This window comes from Schistocerca serialis, chromosome 2 (assembly GCF_023864345.2).
Source record: "Schistocerca serialis cubense isolate TAMUIC-IGC-003099 chromosome 2, iqSchSeri2.2, whole genome shotgun sequence".
NCBI lineage: Eukaryota > Metazoa > Arthropoda > Insecta > Orthoptera > Acrididae > Schistocerca > Schistocerca serialis.
The window spans coordinates 641635210-641651518 of record NC_064639.1 but is presented as its reverse complement, the minus strand read 5'-3'; the positions used below and the strand labels follow the sequence as shown (position 1 = coordinate 641651518).

Genomic DNA, 16309 nt, shown 5'->3' with positions numbered 1-16309 from the left:
GATCAAAAAATATAGCTACTGTTTGGTATTTCCTCAGAAAATTGTTAATGATGTAAGTGGAGAGAGCAACAAGATGGTCAACTGCGGAATGATGCTTTCGGAAACCGTATTGGGGAGGTGTTAAAAGGTTTCGGGATTCCAGTCACCAGCCTAAATGGCAATTTACCATACGCTCCAAAACCTTACATACACTACAAGTGAGAGAGATGGGGTGATAGCTAGAGGGGAGATGTTTGTCCTTTCCAGGTTTCAAAACACAGGAATGATGATAGCTTCCCGCCACCTTCTGGGAAAGGTACTGTTGGTCCAAATTCGATTATAAAGGCGAAGGAGGTAACGCAGACTATGGTGTGATAAATGCAGCAACATTTGGACATGGATGTCATCAGGTCCTGGGGCGGAAGAGAGAGAGGAATAGAGTGCGTGTTGGAGTTCTCACACAGCAAAAATGGTTATTATAGCTTTCAAGATTTGAGAGGAGAAAGCAAGAGGTCGCACTTCCACTACTCGTTTCTTCGGGAGAAAGGCTGGCGAGTAATTTGAAGAGCTCGAAATCTCAGCAAAGTGTTGACCCAATGAGTTAGAAATTGCGACTGGGTCCACTAAGGTATCTTGCGTGACAGTTAGCCCAGAGATCGGGGTGAAACTAGATGTGCTGGATAATTGTCGAATTAAGACTCCAAACTACAGATGAGGGAGTGAAGTTGTTAAAGGAGCTGGTAAATAAGTCCCAGTTTGCCTTCTTGCTATCGCAACTGATGCGAAGGCATCGTGCATGTAACTGCTTATAGCGGATACAGTTGGCCAATGTAGGATGATGGCGGAAAAAGCAAAGAGAATGTCTCCGCTTGGATATTGCATCACAGCATGCCTCGTTCCACCAAGGAACTGGGTGGCACTGGGGCAAAGGGGAGGTACGAGGTATCGAATCTTCTGCAGCTGTAAGAATAACTTCCGTAACATGTGTGACTTGATCATCGATGCTAGGAAATTGATGGTTATCAAATGTTGCTAGAGAGATTGCTGATTGGAGAAACATGTCCAATGGCTTGGGAAAACTTCCAGCATCTTGGGTGCATAAATGGCAGTTGTGCTGTAATCAAAGGACACATGGAAAATGGTCGCTTGAGTGTGTATGAGCAAGAGTGAACCTGAGCTAACTGAACAGTACCGACTGAAAGGTCCAAATGAGAGAAGGTTGATGTGGAGGCAGAGAAAAATGCAGGTTCTCCAGAGTTGAGGAAAACAAGATCCGCAGGTCAATCAACAGGGAGCCTCTCGGACAAGGACGTGGAGATCCCCAAACCGGGTGGTGGGCATTGAAGTCCCCAACCAGCAAATAGGGGAGTGGGAACTGACCAAGAAGATAAAGGTTGGTTGGTTGGTTGGTTTAAAAGGGGGGGGGGGGGGGGGGGGAGCAAACTGCGAGGTAATCAGTCACCTGTTCCCAGTAGAACAATTACCCAAGGGAAAGAAGAAAACAAAGAATATGTACAGCACAATAACAGGAGAAAGGAAGAACCAGAATAACAACAGCAGGACAACAAATACTACAATGGACAAAACAGGACAAGAAAACCACAGAGAGATGCAAGAAACAGGGAGAAGAGATTAAAAACAAGAAAGCAGATTATCATGGCTGGCTGACCATGAGAATAAAAAAGGAGAAACCAGCCACTCTGCAACACATTAAAACCTCCACCCTAAAAGTCCTAGGGTGGAAGACACAGAGGGACGAAGTACATGCGCTAAAATTCAGATCAAATGATAAAACCCACCCTCACGAATAAAACGTAAAACTAAAGCTGCTGTTGAGGCATTGTCGCCCAACACTGAAGGTAGGGTGCTGGGAAAATTAAGTCCGCAGTAGAGCGGCTAAATGTGGGCAGTCCAGCAAGAGGTGAAAGACTGTCATTTGCGATCAATAACAACACTGAGGTGGGTCCTAGCGATGGAGGAGGTAACCATGTGTGAGCCATGTATGGCCAATGCGGGACCAACAACAGACAACTGATTCCCTGCGAAAAGCCTGAAGGGAAGACTTCCACACATTCACAGTCTCCTTAATGACACGCAGTTTGTTGTGCATACTGTTATGCCACTCTGTCTCTCAAAGCCGAAAAACCCTGCGGCGTAACACAGAACACAGGTCAGTTTCAGAGATGCCCATCTCCAGGAGTGGTTTCCGCGTAGCCTGTTGGGCCAGCCTGTCAGCAAGTTTCTGGGATTCCAATGTGTCCCCAGGGTCCACACAAACACCACTGAACAACTGGACGGTTCTAGGGCAGAGATGGACTCCTGGATGTTCGCTACCAAAGGAAGGCGAGGGTAGCACTAGTTGATAGCTTGTAAGCTGCTCAGGGAGTCTGAACAGAGAAGAAACGACTCACCAGAACAGGAACGGATGTACTGAAGTCCACTAAATATGGCCACAGGCTCTGCAGTGAATACACTGCAGACAGCTGCCAAGGAATGCTGTTTAATATGGCCTCTGTGGACATAGGCAAAGCCAACATTACTATTAGCCATCGAGCCATCGGTGTAAACAACTTCAGAGCCCTGGAACATGTCAAGAATCGAGAGGAAGTGACAGCGGAGAGCCGCAGGTTTAAAAGAGTCCTTAGGGCCATGCAAAAGGTCCAGGCGAAGCAGCTGATAAAGGAGATCGAGTCTTGCCATTGGTATGGACGATGGAATGTATATGGTACAAAGAGAGAAGGTGTATCCAGAAAGTGAAAGATGTACAGCAACACCTTGGAAGGAACTGTTTAAGGGGATTGGGTGATAACGGATAGTGTCATGCAGAAAAATCAGAAGTCCCCTGAGTGCCAGTGTGCCATCAACAGAGGGGAGATCAAACCAGACTGACTGGAAATGGGGGAAGACAAAGTGATCATGGGGGCGTAGCTTTGTTTTCTGAGGATAGAAGATGACCCGGGAGTAGGATAGTGAGAGGAGCGATGATTCATCCCAATTGGAGCGAATTCCATGAATATTCCAATGAATAATAGACATAGGGTGGACAGGAAAGGGAAAAAATCCCACCACCGTTGCCGTCAACTCAACGACCACGCATGTGCAGGTTTAAAATCAGTTGTGGGAAGGAGGTAGACGTGGCGCTCGAACGGCTCTAACAAGTATTTGTCGGGTAATCCATAGATGTGTTAGTGAGTGTATATAGAAGAACCATGGAATCTATATGCAGCTTTGTGCTTATTGTGTCACTGACTGAAACGAGAAAAATTGAAAAAGTACTCTTGTAGACTCTTGACTCAGCCTTGATAGAGGCAAGACGTATTTTTTGATCCATTTTAAGAAAGTCATGGTAGTCAAGCCAACTTTCTTTTAACTGTAACTCATTTTGTTTCTAATGTTCGACAGTACAGGAGCCAATGAAGGTTGAGCCTTAGTGTGAGTGGGTGATAGAGGGGAGGTTGCACGGGCGATCTTTGGGCACGGGCGATCTTTGGGCTCGCCAATCTGACGAGCGTGGCGCTAAAGGTGTGATCTCAAGTCTGCATGGCTACCTCCTAAGTAGGTCACGGAGAGGCAAGGACAGTGCTGTATTTACCCGCTTGGAGCACAATGGGCTTTCTACTGGCGAATAACTCATGAGCAGCAAAGGTAGACACCTATTCCTTCTCACAGATTTCTTGAATAATTCGTTCATCTTTGAAAATAGGGTAATCTCTAGAGGAAGCAGCGTGGTCACAGAGTTCATGCAGTGAGGGGGTGGAGGTGGACAATTACCCTCATGGGCATCCCTGCCACATGTAAACGCATTTGGCCCTACTGGAACACGACTGGCTGGTTTGATTAAACAGCTGACACCGATAGCAATGCATAGGGTTGGGGATGTACAGGCGAACTGAAACGATCTCATGTCCCGCTTCAATATTTGATGGAAGTTCAGCTTTGTCAAACGCCAAGAAGAAAGCGCGGGTCAGTACCAGTTCCTTGTCAACTCTTTTCATATGTATGGCCATTACACCCTGGTCAGCCAGGTAATTTTGGATGTGATCATTGGATAATCCGTCGAGTGATCTTGCATAAAGCAACCCGCGCGACGAATTTAAAGTACGGTGCACTTCCATCCGGACAGGGAAGGTGTGTAGCAGTGTAGTTCGAAGCAATTTATGTGCCTGGAGGGCATTGCCTGTTTCTAACAACAAAGTGCCTTTTGTTTTAACCAGGAACAAGACTTTACAGGACCAGCTATTGTGTTGACACCTTTCGGAATAATGAAAGGGTTGATTGTGGAGAAGTCTTGACCTTCGTCAGACCGAGAAACAACTAGGGACTTTGGCACTGATGGAAGAATTGTCCGTGGCTGAGACTGATCTAACTTTCTCTTCTGGGAAGAAGTTTTAGAAGTAGAGGAAACCATTGCGAAAGTATCCCCCATGATTACCGGCATCTCCGATAGCACGCTCCTTCCTAGTGGGAGCCCTCTCTGAGGGCAGTCCTGCCCTATGTGATTGTCCACACCCTAGGTCCCACCTCCCAAGAAACGGGCAAAGGGACCAATCTGCACATTAGCAAGGTATCAGCTCAGGTAATCACCCCTCCCTGGGCCTGGCCTTTACCAGGGGGGTACGTACGTGTCCTACTTGTTTACCTGGGGTGGGGAATTATGCATTACTCCGTCACCAGTTACTCATGGGTCGGCCTTCAGACACGCACAGGGAGGAAAGAAAGAGAAAGGGAGGAATAAAGAAAAGGAAAGAAGAGAAGATATCTCAAACGTCGCAGCAGAGAAGAAGGTAAACAGAAGAATCAAGGAAAAGAGAACAGAACTTTCCAGCACAGAGAGAAAACAAGATAAACCATGTCTTAGAGTCACAAGCATCTGTCTCTGGACGTAGGCACAAAACATACCCCCAAAGAGAGAGGGAGAAGGGGAAGAGAAGGGTCGGGGGGGGGATTGGGGGCAGGCTTGAAGGGAAGGTATGCAGCCCAGAAAGGAAAGAGAGCTACACTAGCTTGGGGGCCCCGTGCTTGCCACGCACATATCCACAAAAGAGTTTTGGACCCCCGGTGGGGGTGAGAAGGTTTCAAGCATACCCCAGTTACTTCCAGAGTAATAAAAAGCTAAACTTCACGTTTTTTCACGTGTCTATTTTTCCAGGTGACTTTTCTTCAAATTATCCATATGCATATCACACAGGAAATCAATAATTATTATTATTATTTCTTTACTTTCTCAGACGTTATGTCTGGTTAAAAATGGAAAGTGACGCGGACCTTGATCAAGCGTCACTTCCTTTTAACTGTACGGTATATGTTATATTGCATTTAGGAACTTTCAGGTAATTGAACATGTATCGATAATTACAGATTTCTGTAGTTGTATATATAAGTTTGGATGTAGCTGTATTGCATTGATGTACTGGTGGATATTGTGTAGTATGACTCCTGTAGTTGATAGTATAATTGGTATAATGTCAACTTTATCCTGATGCCACATGTCCTTGACTTCCTCAGCCAGTTGGATGTATTTTTCAATTTCTTTCTCCTGTTTTCTTTTGTATATTTATTGTATTGGGTATGGATATTTCGATTAGTTGTGTTAATTTCTTCTTTTTATTGGTGAGTATGATGTCAGGTTTGTTATGTGGTGTTGTTTTATGTGTTATAATGGTTCTGTTCCAGTATAATTTGTATTCGTCATTCTCCAGTACATTTTGTGGTGCATACTTGTATGTGGGAACGTGTTGTTTTATAAGTTTATGTTGTAAGGCAAGCTGTTGATGTATTATTTTTGCTACATTGTCATGTCTTCTGGGGTATTCTGAATTTTCTAGTATTGTACATCCGCTTGTGATGTGATCTACTGTTTCTATTTGTTGTTTGCAAAGTCTGCATTTATCTGTTGTGGTATTGGGATCTTTAATAATATGCTTGCTGTAATATCTGGTGTTTATTGTTTGATCCTGTATTGCAATCATGAATCCTTCCGTCTCACTGTATATATTGCCTTTTCTTAGCCATGTGTTGGATGCGTCTTGATCGATGTGTGGTTGTGTTAGATGATACGGGTGCTTGCCATGTAGTGCCTTCCCCTTCCAATTTACTTTCTGCGTATCTGTTGATGTTATGTGATCTAAAGGGTTGTAGAAGTGGTTATGAAATTGCAGTGGTGTAGCCGATGTATTTATATGAGTGACTGCTTTGTGAATTTTGCTAGTTTCTGCTCGTTCTAGAAAGAATTTTCTTGAATTGTCTACCTGTCCATAATGTAGGTTTTTTATGTCGATGAATCCCCTTCCTCCTTCCTTTCTGCTTAATGTGAATCTTTCTGTTGCTGAATGTATGTGATGTATTCTATACTTGTGGCATTGTGAACGCGTAAGTGTATTTAGTGCTTCTAGGTCTGTGTTACGCCATTTCACTACTCCAAATGAGTAGGTCAATATTGGTATAGCATAAGTATTTATAGCTTTTGTCTTGTTTCTTGCTGTCAATTCTGTTTTCAGTATTTTTGTTAGTCTTTGTCTATATTTTTCTTTTAGTTCTTCTTTAATATTTGTATTATCTATTCCAATTTTTTGTCTGTATCCTAGATATTTATAGGCATCTGTTTTTTCCATCGCTTCTATGGAGTCACTGTGGTTATTCAATATGTAATCATCTTGTTTAGTGTGTTTTCCCTTGACTATGCTATTTTTCTTACATTTGTCTGTTCCAAAAGCCATATTTATATCATTGCTGAATACTTCTGTTATCTTTAGTAATTGGTTGAGTTGTTGATTGGTTGCTGCCAGTAGTTTTAGATCATCCATGTATAGCAAATGTGTGATTTTGTGTGGGTATGTTCCAGTAATATTATATCCATAATTTGTATTATTTAGCATGTTGGATAGTGGGTTCAGAGCAAGACAGAACCAGAAAGGACTCAATGAGTCTCCTTGGTATATTCCACACTTAATCTGTATTGGCTGTGATGTGATATTATCTGAATTTGTTTGGATATTAAGTGTGGTTTTCCAGTTTCTCATTACTATGTTTAGAAACTGTATTAATTTAGAATCTACTTTGTATATTTCCAATATCTGTAGTAACCATGAGTGGGGTACACTATCAAAAGCTTTTTGGTAATCAATGTATGCGTAGTGTAGCGACCTTTGTTTAGTTTTAGCTTGATATGTCACCTCTGCATCTATTATCAGTTGCTCTTTACATCCTCGTGCTCCTTTGCAGCAGCCTTTTTGTTCTTCATTTATAATTTTGTTCTGTGTTGTATGTGTCATTAATTTCTGTGTAATGACTGAAGTTCATATTTTGTAGATTGTTGGTAGGCATGTTATGGGGCGATATTCAGCTGGGTTTCTGTGTCTGCTTGATCTTTAGGTTTCAGATAAGTTATTCCATGTGTAAGTGTATCAGGGAATATGTATGGGTCTGCAATGTAACTGTTAAATAATTTAGTTAGATGTGAATGTGTTGAGGTGAACTTCTTTAGCCAGAAATTTGCTATTTTATCTTTTCCAGGGGCTTTCCAATTGTGATTAGAATTAATTGCTCGGGTGACTTCATGTTGCAAAATTATCACTTCAGGCATTTGTGGTATCATCTTGTATGAGTCTGTTTCTGCTTGTATCCACCGTGCATGCCCATTATGTTGTACCGGGTTTGACCATATGTTGCTCCAGAAGTGTTCCATGTCTGTTATGTTTGGTGGATTGTCTATTTTAATGTGTGTGTTATCTATTGTTTGGTAAAATTTCTTTTCGTTTGTGTTGAATGTTTGGTTTTGTTTCCTCCTATTTTCACTTTTTTTTTGCATCTTCTAAGTCGTTTGGCCAATGCTTGTAATTTCTGCTTCTTTTCATCTAATTGCTCTATTGCTTCTTGTTGTGAGATTTTACACAACCTTTTTCGTTTTTTGTCTGATATTTCATTCCTTATAAATTGTGTTAGCTGTCCGATGTCTTTTCTCAGTTTTTCTATTCTGATCTGTAGCCTGTGTTGCCATGCTGGTTTTGTGGGTTTCTTCTGTGTGTTGGTTGGTTCTGATCTCTGCCTAGTGTGTATATTTAGTGTAGTGAGTGCTCCTACATAAACCAGTAGTTGTATCTCTTCCACAGTTGCATTTTCATTTATTTTGTTGTGTATGATTGTGTTGATAGTTTTTATTGTTGTTTTGACTTGTGGGTTATTTGGTGGTCTATGCAAGAATGGTCTAATGTCTATATTTGTGTCTTTGTATTCTATATATGTCAACTGAAATTTCTCTTCTATATCTAACATGTGTGTCACTTCATGTTCTATTTGTGCTTGTGCTGGTGGCTGTCTTAAGATTTCGTTTTCCTCTGATTGTTTAATTGATGTGTTTTGTTCTTTGTTTGTTTTCTCTGGGATGTTTGAGTCCATTACTGTATTTTCTTTTTCTTCTTCTGATTGCACATTATTTTGTTCCAGTATTTGTTGTACTTGTTGTTTGATGTTTTCTAATTGTGACTGGGGTATCCTGTTATTTTTGATTATTACATGGATCTGATCAGCTAGTCATCGTTCCGTTAAAAATTTTAATTCCGGGTATCTGGTAATAAATGTTGTGTATACTTGTGATCTGTATCCAGTTGTGTTGGTTCCTAGGTTTGTTGCTTGGTAATAACAGAACATGATGTGTCGATTAACTTCATCTGACCATCTCATCCTCTGTCTTTGTTTTCCTTCTAGGGTGGTTGCAGGAAGCATATCCTGCAAAACACCTCTATTTGGATTTAAATCATTTTCCATTTGGCTAGCAGTGTCGTTACCATTGTGGGCGGGCATAGGGTTCAAGCGTCGTCCCCGACCATGGCGGCGCTTGTCCGAGGCTTCTTTAGTTCTGTACTGAACCAAGTAATCACACTAAAAGGGGGGTTAGCCCTATTAGTGGTTTGTTCTTTTCGTCGCCTTTTACGACTGGCAAAACATACCGGAGGCCTATTCTTTTCCCGGGCCTCCACGGGAATTATTATTATTATTATTATTATTATTTTGATTAAGAGAGTGCAAAAGTTATACGAGATAACCAATTTTTGTTTCTTTCAAGAAAATGTCACTGGAGATATTATGTCTCAACATTGCCAAAACCTCACTGGTGCACTTGACAGCTGTGCTATGGGATCAAACAAATGACTGTATCTCTGCATGTATTATATTGGCAAAAAACTTTAGCAATGTTCATTGGGATTATGTGCAAAACTCCACATAAAAATTTCATCAAATTTGTGATGCTCACACAGGAACTTCTTCTAAAATTAGACTATTTGGCGTGGAGTGGCTAAACTGCTAATGTGATGAATTGGATAGGAAAATGCATCTATTTTCAGCAAAATTAATGTTTAAAAACACCGATTGGGAGCTTTTTGATTGGAAAGTTTGGTTTTGCAAGAAATCCAACAGCTTTTTTCCTGAAATGGCTGTTGTTTTCTCTGTTTGACTGCAGTTAAGCTTTCAACAAACAACTGTTCTATTGAGAAGAGTAGCATTTGCCTATCAGCGAACTGAACATGTCTCTGATTTAAGATGTTCTGGACGTCATCTGCCTTCTCCCGCCCAATCTGATGATTATAAAGCCTGCAGAATATTAAGTTCAACCTTTCGTGGGCATTTATAGCTGTGCCATCCATGCTTGACAGTGCTACATATAGAACTGACAAGGCACTGAGCATAGAAGTAACTCTAATTTAATGTCAGGAAAATAATTATGGTGCAATCGAAAAATGTGACAGATCTTGTTTTTCAATCACTATAGTGCAGAGTGCAGACATTATATAGTGGCAGATGGCCCCAACTGTAAACAAACTAGGATTTGAACCACCAGAGGGTAGAGGAGCAGAGTGTGGAGGAAACAGACCACAACTCCCTCTCGCAAGGCAGCAGCCTACACCCTTGTTCTGCAAAATCAGAACTGACAGAAAGATCTCCAATAACTTCTGGTGATGTAACAGTTGTACATGAAACCTATGACAGGCCAGAATTAATTGTTTCATCACTTCAAAATAAAAAAAAACAATAAGCAATGCGCAACACAAAGCATTTGAGTACAGCTACCATGCAACTGTTTGTTGAGGTTGGCACAGTACTGTTAACAACATAATTCAGGACCAAACTCTAGCGGTATTTGATGCAACCGCGAGTTGAAACATCCATCACCTACTAATTTGTCATGTTAAAGTGTCAACATCATACTAACTTTCGAAATTAAGCTAACAAACAAATGTTCATGTTTCTCTCATATAAAATGCTATGTTCACAGCTCAGTACTATGCAGCACATATCTTAACCAAGCTATTTAACTGCCCATGATTGCCATGGCACCAGACCATCATGCAAACGGTTTCTTACAAACATTAACCTTCCAAGTCAGTATTTGTAAGATGATGTACAAATACCAGTAACTGAAAACTGCTTACATTTTCAATATTGATAAACAGAAAATAAAGTTATTATAAACTATTTCTGATAAGATTTTTCATCTGGAAATAATTCACTATGAAAAAGTGTCTATTAGATAATCTTGTGTTTCTGCATTTTGAGGCAGAATTTGCATCTACTTCACATTCATTGTAAAACACAAACTTTTCTGATCCGTAGTTATGACTGACATTGTAAGACAAATGAATTCTTGAAACATTAGTCACTAAACTGATAGTTTGCTTTTGGCCTAGTATTTTGCAGTTGGGATAGATGTTGCTCACAGGTACAAGTGCTCCCTAAAAGAATAACAATCAGCAGCACTGTAATAAATATATATCTTGCTAAAAACGGTGTTCATTTAAATCTATTGGTAGTCTACTTTAACGCAACATCCCTACTTGTTAGTGTGAAAATGTCATTGTCATTATAATAATAAGATTGTTAAATATTAAAGTGAACCAATTAATTTACACTTTTAGTCACGAAATGTCTTAGACAGACAACAAAACTTGGGAACTATTCTGGAGCTAAGTATAAGAATTTTATTCATTTGTTTTACAGCTTTTACACAAAATATTTGACTCTGATTATTTCCTCTGCTAAGCCAGCAGACTCCTACTTAGGGGACTGCAAATCTCCATATTGCATAACTAACCAGATAAATTTAAAAAAGTGCAACTGGATCTATTTACTAAAATATAAAATATATTTTATACACTATTCACTTTTGCAAGAATCCAATATCTCTGATGCGCCATTAGTCACATCACTACCAGACTATTTACCTTGTATCTTTCACCAGTTGCAAAAAAAAGATGTGAAAAGGTAAATTACCTTTTTATGGTTTTACATGGAATTTCAGCAACTTCTATTCTTGCGTGATTATACTTTCTTCTAAATGATTTGATGATGATGCGACTTGCAATGAAGTACACAAGCAGTTAGTTGTTAAATGTTATACAGGGTGAGCATGAAATCTTTCCTTGATTACAAATTTTCCAAGGAACTATGCTAGATACAACTATATGGTTCCAGAGTGGAGATTTCATTCTGGAAACATCTACCAGGCTAAGCCGTGTCTCCGCAATATCCTTTCTTTCTGCATAAGAGCTTCTGTGAAGTTTGGAAGGAAGGGGACAAGGTACTGGTGGAATTAAAGTTGTGGGGGTGAGTCTGAGTCGTGCTTGGGTAGCTTAGATGGCAGATCACTTGCCCGTGAAAGGCAAAGGTCCCAAGTTCGAGTCTCAGTCCAGCATGAAGTTTTAATCTGCCAGGAAGTTTCAACTAAATGGTTTGTAGCAGATAGTAGCTTAATTAATATTTCTTTAATTTTCATTTATTTTTTTAATGAATATACTTCCAAATGTCTATACAGCTTTTGCAAAGAGTAGTTTAACTCAAATTTTTATGGATATACTTCTACATGTGCTCTGACACAGCAGTTTATTTCCTTTCTCTCCCTCTCTTGTTAAATGTACTATAATAACAAAAATAATCAATTGTTGATAATATAATGTAAATGGACAGATAAAAAAATCTACTCACCAAGCGGTGGCAAGGGAATATACACACAAAAGGATTTAAATTTCACAAGCTTTTGGAGCCAGTGGCTCCTTCTCCTGGCAAAAGAGTTGAAGGGGAAGGAAGAGGGGTGAAGGAAAAGGACAGTTACCACCCTTTGCATGTCAAATGTTCCCTCCCATACAGCCTTGGCATTCGAGGCAAACGTATTTGTTCGGATGCAGACTCTCTACAGCAATACACCACCACTCTCACTTCAGCCTTCACCGAACATAATTATCCCAACAGCCTAGTCCGAAAGCAGATTTTTCTGGGCTGTCACATCCAATCCTGGTACTGCTGACCCCTCCAAAAAACAACTTTGTAGCACACCACTTGCCACCCAGTATTCTACTGGTCATGAATGTGTCAATCAGCTACTTCGACAAGGCCATGACTTCCTAAAATCACATGCTGAAATGAGATCCATTCTGTCTGAAGTTTTGCCACCATACCTTGAATAGCCGTTTGTCACCCTCCCAATATCTGCAATATCCTTGTCAGGCCTATGCTCCTTCTGCATCCATCTCCCTACCCTATGGCTCCTACCCTTGTGACCATCCCCAGTGCAAGACTTCCCCTATACGCCCTCCTACCACCATCTATTCCAGCCCTGTAACTGACAAAACACATACTATCAAAGGAAGAGCCACCTGTGAAACAACACGCCATATACCAGCTGTTATGTAAACACTGTTCAGCCTTTTACATTGGCATGACTACTGCCAGTTACGTCAGGATGAAGGGGCATAAGCAGAGGGTGTATACAGGTAACATACAATATCCTGTTGCAGAGCATGCTGTACTACATGACAGTCATGACCTCGGTGCCTGTTTCACCACACGCATTGTTTGGATTCTTCCGCTTGACATCAGTTTGTCAGAACTCCACAGATGGAGACTAGCACTGCAACATGTCCTTGGTTCTCACCAACCACCTGGCCTTAATTTACATTAATTTCTTCCACCTCAGCACTTCTTCACAGTAACTACTCCTTTCTTCACTCCATTTCAGTTTTCTACATATTTCATTTTCTGACTTGTCTATTTTTCGCCGTTCCCCCTCCCACCTCTATTACATACAATAAACTTAGCTTTTCACTCTTATAAACCCGTGCACAATGTTTTAGTAGTAATCTCTGTCTTACATGTTGCTATGTCTTTCATCTTTAAGCTCTCAGATTTTCAAATCTCATCTGGTGCAGTCCCCAACAATAAGTCTTTCCTTCTCATCCGGTCCGGTAAGTGTCCCCTGAGCCAGGGTTCTGGGTGACTTTTCTAAACTGTACCCCTTCCCTAAGCCTCTCCAGCCCTTTTTTCCTTCACCCCTCTTCCTCCTCCTTCAATTCTTCTGCCAGCAGAAGGTGCTTGTGAAAGTTAAATCCTTGTGTGTGTGTGTGTGTGTGTGTGTGTGTGTGTGTGTGTGTGTGTGTGTGTGTGTTTCCCCTGCCGCTGCTTAGGGAGTAGATTTTTTTTTTAATCTGTTCTTTTACATTATATTGTTACAGATAGTCTAATTTAGGAGTGCTGTTGTCACATTGGCATCTATGCAGGAGTAAGTGTGATGTGCTTTGTGGCTTCATGAAACAACAGTGTCAAATGGAGGTCTGAACAGATCAGACAGGGTGCCAGTATTAGTGACAAAGCAAGAAAGGGTCGACCTGGAGCCCATGATGACACTGTTGGCAAACATGTGGAGAAAAACTGAGTATCACCTGAACTTTCTACAGGTAATGAACAAAGAGCATGTGGAAATGTATCCATAAAAAACTGTATGGGCTACGGTACCATTTGCAACAAACTGCATAACTGTATCTAGCATAGTTCATTAGAAATAAATTTTTGTAATAAGGGACAGACTTTTGCTCATCCTGTATGTCTGGTCTAATATTGTATGTTACTTTTTTGTTTTAGATATCCATAAAACTGGGCAATGGATCACATCTAGTCACAAATGCTATGACAGCAGAAGTAGCAGACTACATCTATGATGCCAAAGAATAAATATGGAAGAGTATCAAAATCTGTGTGTTCATTGTTATTCATGTGATTGTATTCAGCTAATATATGAGCTTACTTATTTGGGCAAAACTGAATTTAAAGTATTTAAAAAGGAGCAGAAAAGAAGAGCAGATAGCCATGATACCGTAAAAAAGAAGGAAACTTAAGATATTATTTATCACAATGGAAGCTTTTCCAGCAGTATATTCTGAAATAGTATAGCATATTTACTTATTCTCGTGGTGATAGTCTCTAACAGCATCAAGCAATCTGAAAGCTTCTCCAAGAGGTGCACGGAAACCATCAGCAAGCACCAAGTCATCAGCCCATGGACACACAGCAGATCTTACTATTACCTGTCAATTAAAATTATAAACAAATTAACAGCAAACAAACAAAAATGATAAGGACAAGAACATTTTACATTCATTCTCTCTCTCTCTCTCTCTCTCTCTTATTCCTTTTATCTTAGTTGTTGGATATGCACAGATTTATACTTGTCCGAGGAGAAAAATATATGCGGGAGAATTAAAAATAATGATCTGAGATGAAATCATAAAACAGTCTTAAAAGCAAGGAGTTGCACACAAAGTGCTTGTCCTAATAGCTACAAAAATGACATAGCTAATGTTCTAAACCACACAAAAAATTTTCTGACATAAAGGTATTACTTGTCAAAGATGAGTACTTAGAGTTGTGAGATTTCAAAGTTTTCCAGGGTCGTGAGTCCACATTTCTCTGAATCAATTTTTGGTGTATGCAGGGTCTATACGGGGACAAGGGAAAAAAAATCCCGGGTTATTCCCAGATTTCTCCCGGCTATCCCGTTTAAAAAATATGCTTTTTCCCGGGCGAAAATACACTTTTTCTGTGCTAAGTGACAGTAGCTTTTCCGTAGATTTTCCCTCGGAACTGTAAAACTTTTAATTCCTTTGAATGTTTAACATTTTACACAATCGCGTAGAACTTCCCGGAAAAAAAAGGATGGGGCAGAGAAGTTTTGGAGAGACTTTAAATAAATAAAAGTTTTGGAAAGACCTTTGATTTGCAGCAACATATACGCTGCATATTTTCATATTATGAAAGTATAAATTCGAATTGCACCAAACACAGCGCGTTAGTTTCTGGAGCGTTGAAACAGAGGTTGCGATGTCCTTTTGTAAGCGAGTCATATCTCAAGCCACGAGATCTCGTCAGCCGATGACAGCAGCTATTCAGAGCATAGGACACGTGTTATAGTCAGCCAATAGAAAGATCACTGGTTACATAGCGCGAACACGCAAGAGGAAAAGTTAACGGTTTACACTAATGTACACAGTACCGTATATCTACAAGAAAAGCTGAGCTTTCACATATAACATTAGTCTCTAAGATTAACACGCTACAACAGAAGCTAAGCTTTCACATGTAATATTGAACTTTTTTTGCGTGTGTTATACTTTAAGATACATCACACAAATGTGCCAGTAAATTTAAAATTATGACATAAATGTCTCGGCTCGAAATTCTTGTAAGTGGCTGGTCCCCAAACTGTTCAGTTTCGAACGCTCTGTGATTTAGATATCCAGCCCACTTTCTCACACGTAACACAATTCATCTTGCGTTGAAAGAAATTTACTTTGAAAGTAACGCTTTTCTAACCACCGTTTGCAATACTATCCGGAGACTGTTAGAAATAGGTTTGATTTACCAGTTGCCAGAGAGCGCCAGAAAACAGGCATTATTGTGCGTGTGCATCTGCAGTGGTGTAGGAAGCCCGTATGTTTGTGTGTATAAAGCACTAAGAGAGCTTACATTACACCGTAAAAGAAACAGGGCATCAGAGGATACTCCAAAGAGCATCGGAATTTCGTAAACCATACTAAAATGTGTAATTCGGCTTGAAGTGCAAATTCGATTTTTCCAGATTCACAATGAAGTAGGTCCCATCTGATATTAAGCTTTTCAGTGTGGTTTTTGGGATGTAAATTTTCTTGGAGTAGCAGTACCCTACGATCTCATTTTTGGTTCTTTATTATGGCATAATGCCATAAGCACTTGAAATTCAGCAAACAGTTGGAACTAGCCAATACTGTAGAATGAAACACTTCGTTTCAAATAAAATGATTGCCTCAGCGGAAAGATTAATAAAGACAAATTTCTTTAGCAAATTTGAAAAATAACTTCACTGTTCTGCAAGACTATTAATGCTTGACTGCTACTAACTTGGAAATAAAATAAAATCAGAAAACTGAAATTAATAATATATTTTTGCCCTCCGTAATTATGTGAATGTATTTTAATTCACTTGATAGCTCCCGGCCACAGAAATCCGTTTTGTTTTCATTTGACGTGGAAG

General features: G+C 40.1%; 1 protein-coding gene across 1 annotated transcript in view; it reads right to left on the bottom strand.

The window, feature by feature from the left end:
- Nucleotides 1-16309, bottom strand: part of LOC126457717 (sterol regulatory element-binding protein cleavage-activating protein) — a 229539-nt gene that overhangs the window by 196155 nt on the left and 17075 nt on the right. The window contains exon 4 of the mRNA XM_050094254.1: nucleotides 14203-14327. Within this exon, the coding sequence (XP_049950211.1) occupies nucleotides 14203-14327 (125 nt within the window). The remainder of the gene's footprint in view (nucleotides 1-14202; nucleotides 14328-16309) is intronic.